The sequence below is a fragment of the Primulina tabacum genome, chromosome 9 (assembly GCF_025594145.1).
Source record: "Primulina tabacum isolate GXHZ01 chromosome 9, ASM2559414v2, whole genome shotgun sequence".
Lineage (NCBI taxonomy): Eukaryota > Viridiplantae > Streptophyta > Magnoliopsida > Lamiales > Gesneriaceae > Primulina > Primulina tabacum.
In genome coordinates this window covers 40137479-40149980 of record NC_134558.1, presented here as the reverse complement: position 1 = coordinate 40149980, position 12502 = coordinate 40137479, and the positions used below count along the sequence as shown (strand labels likewise).

Genomic DNA, 12502 nt, shown 5'->3' with positions numbered 1-12502 from the left:
ATATGATATGACGAGAGGAAAATGTTTAAAGTTTATATTAGTGAAAAATTATTTTATTAAAAGTATTTTCACTGTTGTTTGTGAATGTTTATGTATCACTTGTTATCATGGTTAAGGTTTGCAGAGTCAATAGACTCACTAAATGTGATCGATGCAGGTGAGCATGGTGTTGATGTTAATGGAGGACTTGATGGTTGAACTAGCTGGATGTTTATGATTTAAGTTTTCTTTAAAAAGATTTTATGACGGTTATGCTTTTGAGTGGTTTTGAGAGGATGTTAGAGTTAAGTTTATTTTTGAAATAATGTTAGCTTAATGTCCGTTGACGTTTACGATTTTATGTTTTAAATACGTTCTTTTAGATTTTCAAATAATATTTAGTTGGTTTATTTTAAATAGTTTAAAAGTACTTTAAAATATATTTATGTATACTTTCGGCCGAATGCTTAGGTGTAAAAAAATTTCTAGTATATTTTAAAGAAAAACAATTAGTGTACGTTTCAGAAACTATGTTAGCAAATTAGAAGTCGAGCCAAGAGAGAACTCTTTGTTTTTAAAACGATTTTTCCCCGCACATGGTGCTCACGGAATTCCACTGATATGTTGGTCAACTCAAAGTCTGCTAGTTTGACACTATTATTTTGGGATTAGTCCCCTCCATTGGCATTACTTGAGATGATGTTTACCAATGTGCACAAACAATCAAAGTTTTGACGGTTGTATAATTAGTCAGTTCATGGAAATGAAATTACTGCATTCTAATTGAGAATTGGATGCAAGTTTTCATGAGCAACTCAATCAGAATGTAGTTTAAGTTTAATCTTGATCGAGCTGAAGTATCAAATTGGGCCATAATTCATTTATTTCGAAGATTTTCTATACTTCATGAAAAGATTTTTGCATCAAACCTTCATCTGAAATATAAAAAATGCACATTTCTCCAATGTGAAAAATAAAAATGCATTCTAGACCTTAACTTTTTATAAATGTTGCACTGACACCCTCTGTACCACCTGCAATATGGCGAGCTAAAGTATTTTGATGATATTTCAAAGAAAAGTGATCAAGATGACCACCATGAAGAACAATTATAGAGAAAATTTGTTACATGTCATATTTCAGGCTGGGTAAAATAGTTTAGACGTTATCTATGTTAACTGGACACTCCAAGATCGAACTAGATGATCCTGATACAACAACCGACATCGTATGTTTATCATAGATAATGTTTGAACTAGTCTAGCTTGCATGAAATATGAATTATAACAAATTGAGTTTTTTCTAACTGTCTTGTCCGCTGATCATTTCTATCACTAATCTATGATATAACATCATAATACTTTAGCTCGCTAGATTTTCACGTGATGCAATGGTGTTCGTGCGATTTTTAAAAAATTAAAATCCAAGATACCTATTTAATTTTCACAAAGAAGAAGTATGCATTTTCGATATTTTAGGGAGTGTATAATACAAATAACTCCTTTAATGCCACACAACTCTCGTATATGAATAATATAATTTGAGTTTTTTTAATCCATATAGGATATATCATTGTTTAGTTTGCATTGGACAAACAAAGAACGTTCATTTCTTTTCTTAATTTTAATGGCAAGATGTTATCATTTAGTCCCTAAAAATTAATTTTCCATTGTTCAATATTTTTTTGCATTCAATTTAAATCTTAACATCCCCAAAAAACGACACCATCATTATACAATAATAATCCAATATAGTGTACATTTTTATAGGTGATACGGCCTACCGCTTGATAAAAATAAAAAAAAAATCACCAACAAATAAAAATTTACACAATCTGATTGTTATCGTAATTTATTCAGAAATAAAGATAAATATTATTTTAATTTCCAACACAGTTTCAAAAGCTCATTTCTTAAAACTAAACTTATCTCCCGGATGTGTATAACAATATTTCCCGACTTTTCTGTAGGAAACGCTCTTCGAAAGTCGAAACTAGCTGTTGTTGAAAAACTGTGTACAAAGATGACATACACAATGCCGCACAAAATTAACTTCAAAAGTCCACGCGGCAGTAGTATATAGTGCAGCTTAAGTTGCGCTTCTAGATTTTCTTATTTCTCTTTCTTCGACTTTCCTTGGGATTTGCGATTCCCTGAAGGAACTTTACCTTGGGACATCAAAGGCAGTTGTTTCAACTTCAGTCTCAGCGACCTAACCAATGAAGATGACTCGTGCTTCTCATTTCCTCGAGGCAATCCTTCAGTTTTTTCATGTTCGTGCACTTCTGACACTTGACCAAGAACTTCAGGGCGAACCATTACGTCATCTTCTTTATCGGTAATCTTCCGTTTTTGTGCAATCAGCCTAGAATAAGTCGCACTCCTGTAGCGCCAAAGCCAGATTTAATTTTAAGAGTAGACATTGTCGTAAAATTTGATATAGAGTTGTTTTTTTTTTTTTTTTTTTTTTTTGGGGGGGGGGGGGTTTCTTTCGAAATATAAAATAAAAAATATTATCAGTACCATAGGTAGGCTGCAGTGTGGTACTGCATAATACGAAAAGGGGATATGTACCTTTTAAACTGAGGATCTGTTGGATCCAAAGCAAAGAGGGCTGAGGTGAATAAAGACGAAAAACGTGGATCATCAACGTCGGCAGTTGGAATTTTCCCCTCATCTGGAATTTCCGTTCCTTTCTTCCCCTTCTTTTTCTTAGGCTTCAAATTGTAGCCCTTTATATTTGTATCTCCTCCATTATCATCAGCAAGTAACAATTCAAGCTCCGCTATGCTTGCTTCAGCTTCTTGGGCTGTTTCTTGAATGTAACTTCCCCTTTTGGTGCCTCGGACTTGATTCCCTTTACTCTCTGTGGCTGAAGGCTCATCAATGAAAAAGTCATCATGTTGTTCTGCAGGTTGTGAACTTTTCTGATCGGTATAACCGTCTTCCTCATCTGATGAATACTTGGACCTGTTTTTATTAGCCTTCTTTTTCTCTCTCCTCTTTCTGAGATGCTCATCCCAAACAGTTTCTGATTTATTGTCTTTCTTTTCTAGTATGCGTTTGCTAATATTTTCTAAGCTAGAATTAAAAGTGACCTCCATGTCCTGATCATCTCCCTCTTCATCATTATCATCTGAACCATCTCCGGACTGGATCAGTGCACGATACATATCTTGTTTTTTTATTTTTTTCATCAATATGTCTTCTGTGTCTTCAGCACCACTATCATCAGTTTCGCTCTCATCAGATGCCAAAAACTCTTTCAACTCCAGCTCAACAAGCTGAAAACAAAATAAAACTCGTAACAAACTGACAAAGTAATTTTGTTTTAGGGGAATTTATGTCGGCCAGAGACCCAAATTCCATTTTCACCTAAATTTTACTCTTTCATGTTTCCATTGTCAAGTTGATAGGGCCGTGATCATTCAACTGAACTTTATTATGTTTGAGACTAAGCTAACTCAACTTTAGTATGACCCCTATACTGTTTTGTTTATTTTTAATATAACTAGCTGCATGAGCTTGAGAACGAATTTCAGGTGATATTTCACATTTTTATGATGAGCTATTTAATCCGAGCCACATAAGCCCAACCTCGTTCATAATTTCATCAAGTACTTGTCATGCTTGATTTTAATAAAATCATGATATGTTTCTCACTATATTTGAAGCTTTACAAAGCTCAGAATATTTTATCCATAAGATAAGTTTCATGTACTGAGATTTTATCATTATCCGAACAAGGATTTTCTTTTGTTGCATCATCCATTTCAAATATTTGAGATAATTATTTTTGGCTCTCTTTTGTCTCGTTTCTTGTGCTTCAATGCAGTGTCCTACATCATGCTCGATGCACCGTGCCTGGGCTCAACTAATGTGATTTTCACTAGAAGGCACCCCAGCTCAGCCCATCAGTAAGCCCGACATCGCTCGGTGCCTCAGTAAGTCCAACATTGCGCTCGGCACTCAGTAAGCCCAACTCTGCTTGGCAAATATAGAAGTCCGACCTCGTGCTCGGCACTCAATAAGTTCAACTCTGCCTGGCAAATATACAAGCCCGACCTCGCGCTCGGCACTCAGTAAGCCCAACTCTGCTCGGCAAATATACAAGCCCGACCTCGCGCTCGGCACTCAGTAAGGCCAACTCTGCTTGGCAAAATATACAAGACCGACCTCGCGCTCGGCACTCAGTAAGGCCAACTCTGCTTGGCAAATATACAAGTACGACCTCGCGTTTGGAACTCAGTAAGTTCAAATATTCTTGGCAAACATATAAGCCCGTTCTCGCGCTCGGCATTCAGTAAGTCCAACTCTGCTTGACAAATACATAAGCTAGACCTCGCACTCGACAACAATAATTTGATTCTTAATCTGTTGTTCTTTATTTGAGCTCGGTTTTCAGCATACTATTATCTATAGCTCTTTATTTGAGCTCGGTTTTCAGCAGGATCTTATCTATAGCTCTTCATTTGAGCTCGGTTTTCGGCAGGATCTTATATATAGCTCTTAATGTTAGCCCGGTTATTAGCATAATATCCTTTATGGATCTTTATTTGAGCTCGACTTTCTGCAGGTCTTCGTCAACTCTTATTTGTGTATGAATTTCAAACAGCTCAGATCATCATATCAAACTGTATTTTTGTTCGGACTCTTAATCGTGGTATACTCGAACACGTACTATGTTCTCGCGACAATCGATATATCTCGATGTTTGATCTTATGCTGGTCTCGACATCTTGACTCGACTTCTAATTGAGCAATATAGCCACTCTAGGCTCTTTTGACTCTCTACCTACTCGACCAGAAATATCATTTGACTATCTATTCAATATCAGATGACTATATTGGCCGCTTAATTTGGTTCATCCCATAAAACACACTCCACAACAAACGCTCAAAGCATATTATTACAGGCAATTAGAATATTTTCTTGAATACTCTAAAATATAATTTCTTTCATTTAAACGTACCTCTATCATTTCATTCATTTGCGGGGGTACTATTGATGATATGGTAAAAATCTTATCATATCATCAATTATATTTTAGAGATATTACAGAATATTTCATGAATATGCACAAATCTAGTGGTCATATATTACAAAATTTCATATCATCTAAGACTCTACACCTATAAATAAAGAACTCCTAACCCTAATCAAGGTACGCTTTCATCTACAAGTATTTACATTATTCTTGTATTTTTTCTCTCAGATACTGACTTGAGCATCGGAGTGGCTTTGCCTCCGGGCGGAGTCATCTCACCCTTTTTCTTTGATACCCAGTTATATTTCTGGAGCGGTTTGATTCGGCTTATTGAAGAAATTGGTTCGTGATAATCGGTTCCAGGTATTTTATTGGATGTGATTTTTTTTTATCTCATCAATATTAATGCTCTCGCCAACTTCCACAAATAAAGAATTTCTACACGTAAGGTAATTATATATTAGATCATTTCATTATAATGTTGATAATGTTGATTCACATTGAATAACTTTTCCATAGACAGACAGAACATGATCATACTTTAAACATTTTATAGTGTGTGTGTGTGATAGGACCCAGGCAAAATTGTGAATCTTGCATGATAGTGTGTAAGCAAAAGGCAACCAATAAACATAAATAAACTCGAACCTGATCAGTATTTAGTTTTCTTTTCAAGGTCTTCGCGCGCTGTGGTTCATCTTCATCCCAAGTAAGATGAACATTGCTTTGTTGCAATGCTCTAGTTTGAAAATTTAGACCTTCGTAGTCAGCTGGTGCCTAACAAAGGACAGAACCAGAATTCACAACAGTCGATCAAGATTAAATTGATCTATCCTCAAATAAGAAGATGCAGACAAAAGAAAACTTTTATCACTATCAAATGCTTACAAAAAAATATGATTGGAGAGCAATATATCAACTTATTCTCTTTTTACAAATGAGCTTGTGTCGAAATCTGCCTTGATTTCTAGGGATCTGCAAGATTTATTCTTTCCAAAAATAAGGAGATTAGGACAATACCTTATTCTAGTCTCCATCTTACTAGTTTTTTCCTATTTTAGTTTCTTTACTATATTGTTTTTTCCTCATCATTTGGTATAAAATCTCTCTCTAAACCATTAGATCAAAATTTCTCTATGACCAAATACGGCGTGGCCAGTGACAGAGAACACTCAACTATATCTGGAGATTATTCGGCAGAGAGTACTATTCTCATTAAAGAGCACAAACTAAATGGGAATAATTATCTTCAATGGTCTCAATCCGTTATGATGTATGTCAGTGGAGAAGGAAAAGATGAATACCTAACAGGTGAAGTTGTTTGTCCAAAGCCAGGGGATCCTAAATTCAAACTCTGGAAAACAGAGAACAAGATGGTCATGTGCTGGCTGGTAAACTCCATTACCAACTAGATAGGTGAAAATTTTCCACTATATGCGACTGCTAAAGAAATCTGGGATGCAGCAAAAGAATTTTATTCAAGCAAAGAAAACACCTCAGCAATCTTCGAAATAGAAACAGCTCTTCATGATCTTCGGCAGGGAGATCTTTCCGTCACTCAGTACTACAATTTTCTCACTCGGCAGTGCCAGCAACTTGATGTATTTTAGGACCATAGATGGGGCTGTCCAGAAGATGCCAAGAAATTCAAAGAGATCGTAGAAAAGAGAAGAATTTTTAGGTTCTTAACGGGAGTCAACAAGAACTTAGATGAAGTACGAGGAAGAATTCATGGAATGAAACCCATATCCAGCATCCGAGAAGTTTTCTCCGAAGTTCTCAGAGAAGAAAGCAGGAAAAAGGTATGCTTGGAGATTAATCAGTTGCCCCTATACAGAAAATACGAGGAACACAAAATACCAACCATTACAATCGATCAAAGAAACAAAGACGATGGTGCGATTATTCAACAAAGCAGGCACGCCAGAGAGACATGTTGGGAGTTACATGGCAAACCCGCTGATTGGAAGTCTTCGAAAGCGGCACCTGAGAAAGAAAATTGCAACAATCATGCTGCCACTGAAGATGGAAATCCTATTTTGACATCCAATCCATTCAACAGTGAACAACTTGAAGCCCTTCAGAAGATGTTCTTACAATTGTCATCCCAAAATAACATCGGAACAGGATCATTGGCTCAAAAAGGTAATCTTTCAAATGCCTTCACTGCAAAATCAGAAAACAAGAACATGTGGAATATAGACTCTGGAGCTTCAGACCATTTAACGGGAGATATATCATTTTTCCATGATGGCAACAGATTCTATCATTCTCTCAAAGGCAGGCTCTAGAATTAAAACATGTCCATGTTCCTAATTTAGATTCCAACCTGTTATCTGTGGACTTGAACGTGCTTAGGACTTTACCTCCTCAAAATCAATGAACCTCCCAGAAGACAAACTCACAACAAGTATGTGTTGGGTCTAAATGTCAGCCAAGTAATAGCTTAGTTTCTTCTTCCAATAAGGATGGTGCTATCATTTTATGATACTATCGTCTAGGACATCCAAATTTTGTGCATCTTCAAAAGTTGATTTCTTCTTTTAACTCATAAATAAAAATCCAAAATTGTTCCAATGTGATGTGTGTCGACTATCGAAACATTTCCATAACTCCTATCACATTCAACCATAAGAAACATCTTATCCTTTTTCCATGATTCATAGTCATGCCATCCAAAATAAAAAATATCACGGACACTAGATGGTTTGTGTTATTTGTAGATGATCACACAAGAATTGCACGGCTATTTCTCATGAAAGAAAAATAAGAGGTCTGTCAAATTTTCAAAAATTTCAACAGTGGTTCAAACTAATTTCAAACTAAGATACAAGTGTTGGGAACTGACAATGCAACATAATATTTTGAAAACAATCAAGGAGCTTATCTTCTGAGTATAGGCATCATACATCAAAGTTCTTGTGTTGACTTTCCACAACAAAATGGGGTGGCTGAGAGAAAATAAACACATTCTAGAGGTTGCTAGGTCTCTCATGTTCACCACACGTGCCCAAAGTTTTATGGGGGCAGGCAGTCTTAACAGCTACTTACTCGATAAATCGGATGTCATCCTGTGTCTCGAAGTTTCAAACACCATATCACATGTTTCTCAAGTCATTTCCCAATACTCGTGTCTTGTCCAGTTTTCCTATCACGATTTTGGATGTTCTGTGTTTGTCCACATTCTTTTTTTTTTATGAGAAACGATATTATATTAGGATAATAAAAAGATAATAGTGACAAAGGGTGGACAAGATATCCGCAATTACGTCAAAGATAGTTGAAACTCTGACTACAATACATCAACATGTAAAAATCCAATCCCTAACTAAATCTGATATCGAGAAATTCTTAAATTCTGAATGTTTCCTAATCCAAACTGAAGCCCTCTAAATCTGATTTTTCCCAACATTCTTCTGTTGATTCTTCTATATCATCGGAAATCACGTCAGATTGACCAAAAGATACAATGGATTGCCAAACTCCAAAAAATACCGTCTCTCTTGCCAATATCGCGATTGATATCTAAACAAACAATTCACGTGCTGATCTTGGAGCAAACCACACTAAACCCAACTCCTCTAGAGCTTTGGACCAAATACTAGTCGTGAATGGACAATGCATAAGCATATGATTCTGAGTCTCTTCCTCCTTCCAGCAAAGAACACACCAATTCGGACAAAGTGCACAAGAAGACCATCTCATTTGCAACACATCACAACTTGGCAATTTACCCACAGCCACAATCCATGAAAATGTTTGAACCTTATGTGGGATCAGTTCTTTCCAAATAAATTGAAAAGAAGGGAATAAAGGAAAGACACTGATCGAGAAATAAAGATGTATAGAGGTTTTTAAAAGACTAATCTCCCCACCATTTATCCACCCAAAATGTAATGATATTCTCTCTTTTAGCCACTACTCTCACTAATTTACAAAAAGCCAGGTAAATTCGAGGAATAAATTTCCATGGGCTTCTACATGTAATATTTCTTGCTAAACCCGCATTCCATCCATTTTCTTGCATCTCATATTTGCTCACAATAATCTTCTTCCATAATTGCTCTCCCTCGACAGAGTATCTTCACCACCACTTCCCCAAAAGTGCCTTATTTCTCAAACATATGTTCCTGATACCCAAGCCCCCTATTTCTTTCGATTTGCAAACATTTTCCCACACGACCAAATGACAATAGGAATATCCATCTACTCCGCCCCATAAAAATCCCTCATGGTCTTCCCCATAACATCTGCAACCCTTTAAGGTACCCTAAAAAGAGACGTGAAATAATTTGGAAGGGCATTCAAAATTGCAGAAATCAAAGTTAATTTCTATATAAATTATTCCTCCTATCTAACAATAAGATCTTACAGCACCTTAATTTCTATATGAAACCAAACAAGCATACCACGTAAGAAAGCTCAAGTTAAGTTAAAAATTAGCCTACCAAAATGTAAGACTTTCAAGAACACGAGTAACCAAAGAAAGAACAAGAAATTTGGACCCAAGCAACTACTCACAGTGACATATGTCAGTTTACCAAAAACTATGTTCAAGCAACCATATCATACAAGGGCAATCATGAATGGGCCAGATGCCTTAACATAGCTGTTTAGACTTGTAACATAGTTTGATGTGATGCTAGAAAACTACAAATGTTGCTTTGATGACCAATAAGCACATGCGCTAGTCACTACCAAGGAAAAAGTTACAAGAAGATAGATTATACAGAGAAAATTTGATCATGTACTGATCAAGAGTCAAGATATTACCTCCGTCGCAACATCACGTGGCTGATGTTCAAAATTCGTAGAATCTGGAATAAATCTTAAATCCAGTTTATTTCCAGACCTTTCAAACTCTACCCCATCACAAGTTTTGTAAAGGTAATCTGCTGTAGCACTTGAATCAAATATCACAACCGCAAAATAGTACCTAAAGCAAGTAGGTAAATATCTCATACTCTAGAACTGGAGATCGGTATTAACAAGTTGGCAAATATTTGCATCGCTTCAAGTAAATTAAGCAGTGGCTCTGATTTTCATTTATATGAGACTGATCTTCAACTGATTTGCATTTTGCAGTCAGTACAGTTTAGCATCTGAACCCATGCATTAGGTATGCAGCGGATAAACAAGCACCAACAAAAAGTGGAACGAGTAAATATATATAAAAACTCAAATTCAGCAATAGATGTCACCTTAGCCTACTTAATTCATAAGCACGTAGCTTCTTTTTTTCAATGTCATCACCGTCCTTGTTATCATCTTCCTCCTCATTATCATCAAACAGTCCAACAGGACCACGGGTACCTTCCTCTTCCATGCGTTTGAGTCCAAACTCAGACGGATAGACAGTTACAGAGAAAATTCGACCCCCTTTAGGAAGAAATGATGTAAGCAAGACATACAAGTCAACTGCCTACAAAAATGGAGATTAACTTAGTGAGAAACTAAAAGCACTGACATGGTGCTATCAATATTGAGAGATGCATAAACTATCCGCTAAATAATGCAGCGCCACTTAGTAATTGGTCGATATTCTAAGATAAATAGTACATAAAATTCCCATATTGAGATAACATTTAAATTTAATTTAATTCAAGGAAAACATGGTAGCATGCTTAGAACACTTGTTAAGATGAAGGTACTATGATGGACAGTCAACAGCATGTAACAAAATCATGGACAGAATCTGAGAACACAGAGATTTGGCAATGCATACCCTCACTTGACTCCAGTCCAGATTAACAACAGCTAGCCTGTGTGTTTCTTTTTCTATGTCTGGTACGTTTTCTACCTGTTGCACCACAAAGATGGAAAGGGAAATTAGAAAGTTGAGACAGAATTTGAGATCCTTGTATAATCAATCTCCGCCGAATAAATAAATTCAAACGGAAAAGAAATCAAAACGGTTCTGACCGATTGTAAAAAAGTATCTTCCTCTTCATCGTCCATAAATTCATCATCTGAATTTGTTGAAGTGGTGGATGCTGACTCATCAAAGCCCTTCTCCTCATTGCTGTCATCAGATTTCTCACCGTCACTTTCACTCTCAGTATGACTAGCAATGCTACCACTGTCAATGTCGTCAACTTCATCTTCGCCTCCTCTTCCTCTTCCTCGAATTGCAGACTCCTCATTCTCGTCATCTTCTCGAAGAATCCGGTAGTAGTGTTTGAGAGAAGATGAGTTTTTGTTGTTGCCTTTGTTGGTAGGTTTCCCTCGCTTATCAATATGGGCGCCGGAGGAGGTAAAGCTTCTATCAGTGAATACACGTTGGAAACGAGAGTCAATGGCCACTTTCGCCCTCCTCTTTGGAGCCTCCATAAAGCGAGGGTCTGACTGTGCAGAGACGAATCGATCATCCATTATCACTTTAGCCTCACCATCGTCCTTTCCCTTCCCAGAACTCTTCTTGTTGCTGCTTTTCTTCTTCTGCTTCTTTTTATCCTCGGATCCCATTGTTCAAGCCAATTTTCTTGAGAAATTAAGAGGCTTTCTTATCGAGTCGGTCTGAGAATGAGGCAAATGCAAGACAGACGAAACAAAACATCCATTATTTGCTAAGATCAAACCGATAAATACAGTGAAATTCAAATCATATTATAAGATGATTCACATAACCAGAATACAAGAGCTCTAATCTGATACATACTAGACTTAACAATGAATTTAGCGTCGGAGCTTCGGTAGGAGGCCCTCAGCACGAGGAGCCGATCAGGTGCAAAAAATATGACGCGAGTACTGCAGGATGACCGGAGGAGACAACACGGAGGCCAATGGCGGAGGAGGAGTTGGTAGCTACACCCTAGAGTTCGAAGGCATGGAGTGCTGTACAACTTTAGGGTTTAAACAAAGGAGTGAGAAGTTAGAAGCCGCGTTGGGCCAATTTGATCGGGCCTATCTATAGCTATAAATTATATTCTTCGAGCCCAAATAGATTTCCTTAGAAAAAATAATAAATAGTAATCCAATTTAGGAATATAAATTAGTAGATTTTAAATCAACAATAAAAAAATAACTCATTTCTATTTGAGCAAGGCCGATGATGAAAACACCTGAACGAGTTGGCTTTTAATTTGAAAGTTTCAATAATGTGGCATGATCCTTTGTATAAGTGGGCTTTATCACCTTACGGTTACTTTTCTTAGTACGTTTCAAGCCTTTTATTTGTGATTTGTGATGGAATCTATCAGAGAGAGATAAAGACGGAATTTGTTCGAGCCAAATTGAAAGTGTGCACACTACACCGAGACCATTTTTTTACAAGATTTGTGAATTTCTTCGTATCAAAATACTTTTTTTGTAGACAGGTAGTTTGCTGGATTACAAATTATATTTCGGGTAAGTTCATTATACTCTAGATAATCGTATACGAGGATGATGAAATGACAAGTGTTCATGGGCAGGCAATGCATTCACGATATGACACTTTTTATCTTGTCTCTTTAAGGAAATGAGCTTTAGTGTTGGCAACAAGGATAATCTCGTATTTTTATCTTCTAGTATTGACGGAGATCAAAGGAAGAAGAA

The 12502-nt window shown here is 36.6% G+C and overlaps 1 protein-coding gene across 2 annotated transcripts; it reads right to left on the bottom strand.

Annotated features, from left to right (window-relative positions):
• Positions 1 to 1778: 1778 nt before the first annotated feature.
• Positions 1779 to 11828, bottom strand: LOC142556171 (pre-rRNA-processing protein esf1-like). 2 transcript variants are annotated; one of them, XM_075667476.1, is made up of 8 exons: positions 11625 to 11828; positions 10889 to 11482; positions 10692 to 10766; positions 10168 to 10388; positions 9740 to 9902; positions 5615 to 5743; positions 2553 to 3262; positions 1779 to 2361 (listed from the first exon to the last, which is right to left on the bottom strand). In XM_075667476.1, the coding sequence occupies exons 2-8, from the start codon at positions 11429 to 11431 to the stop codon at positions 2091 to 2093; spliced, it is 2112 nt and encodes a 703-aa protein (XP_075523591.1). In that variant the 5' UTR covers positions 11432 to 11482; positions 11625 to 11828; the 3' UTR covers positions 1779 to 2090. The 2 variants fall into 2 exon arrangements, with proteins under 2 accessions (XP_075523591.1, XP_075523592.1); XM_075667477.1 differs by having other exon boundaries at positions 11635 to 11815.
• Positions 11829 to 12502: the final 674 nt, after the last annotated feature.

Bases quoted from the DNA above. Each gene is read 5' to 3' on its own strand.
- LOC142556171 (XM_075667476.1), bottom strand. From the start codon at position 11,431: ATGGGATCCGAGGATAAAAAGAAGCAGAAGAAGAAAAGCAGCAACAAG. The intron at 10,767-10,888 runs GTCAGAACCGTT...GTGGTGCAACAG, and splicing joins AAGATACTTTTTTACAATCG to GTAGAAAACGTACCAGACAT. The intron at 5,744-9,739 runs GTAATATCTTGA...GTCCTTTGTTAG, and splicing joins CACGTGATGTTGCGACGGAG to GCACCAGCTGACTACGAAGG.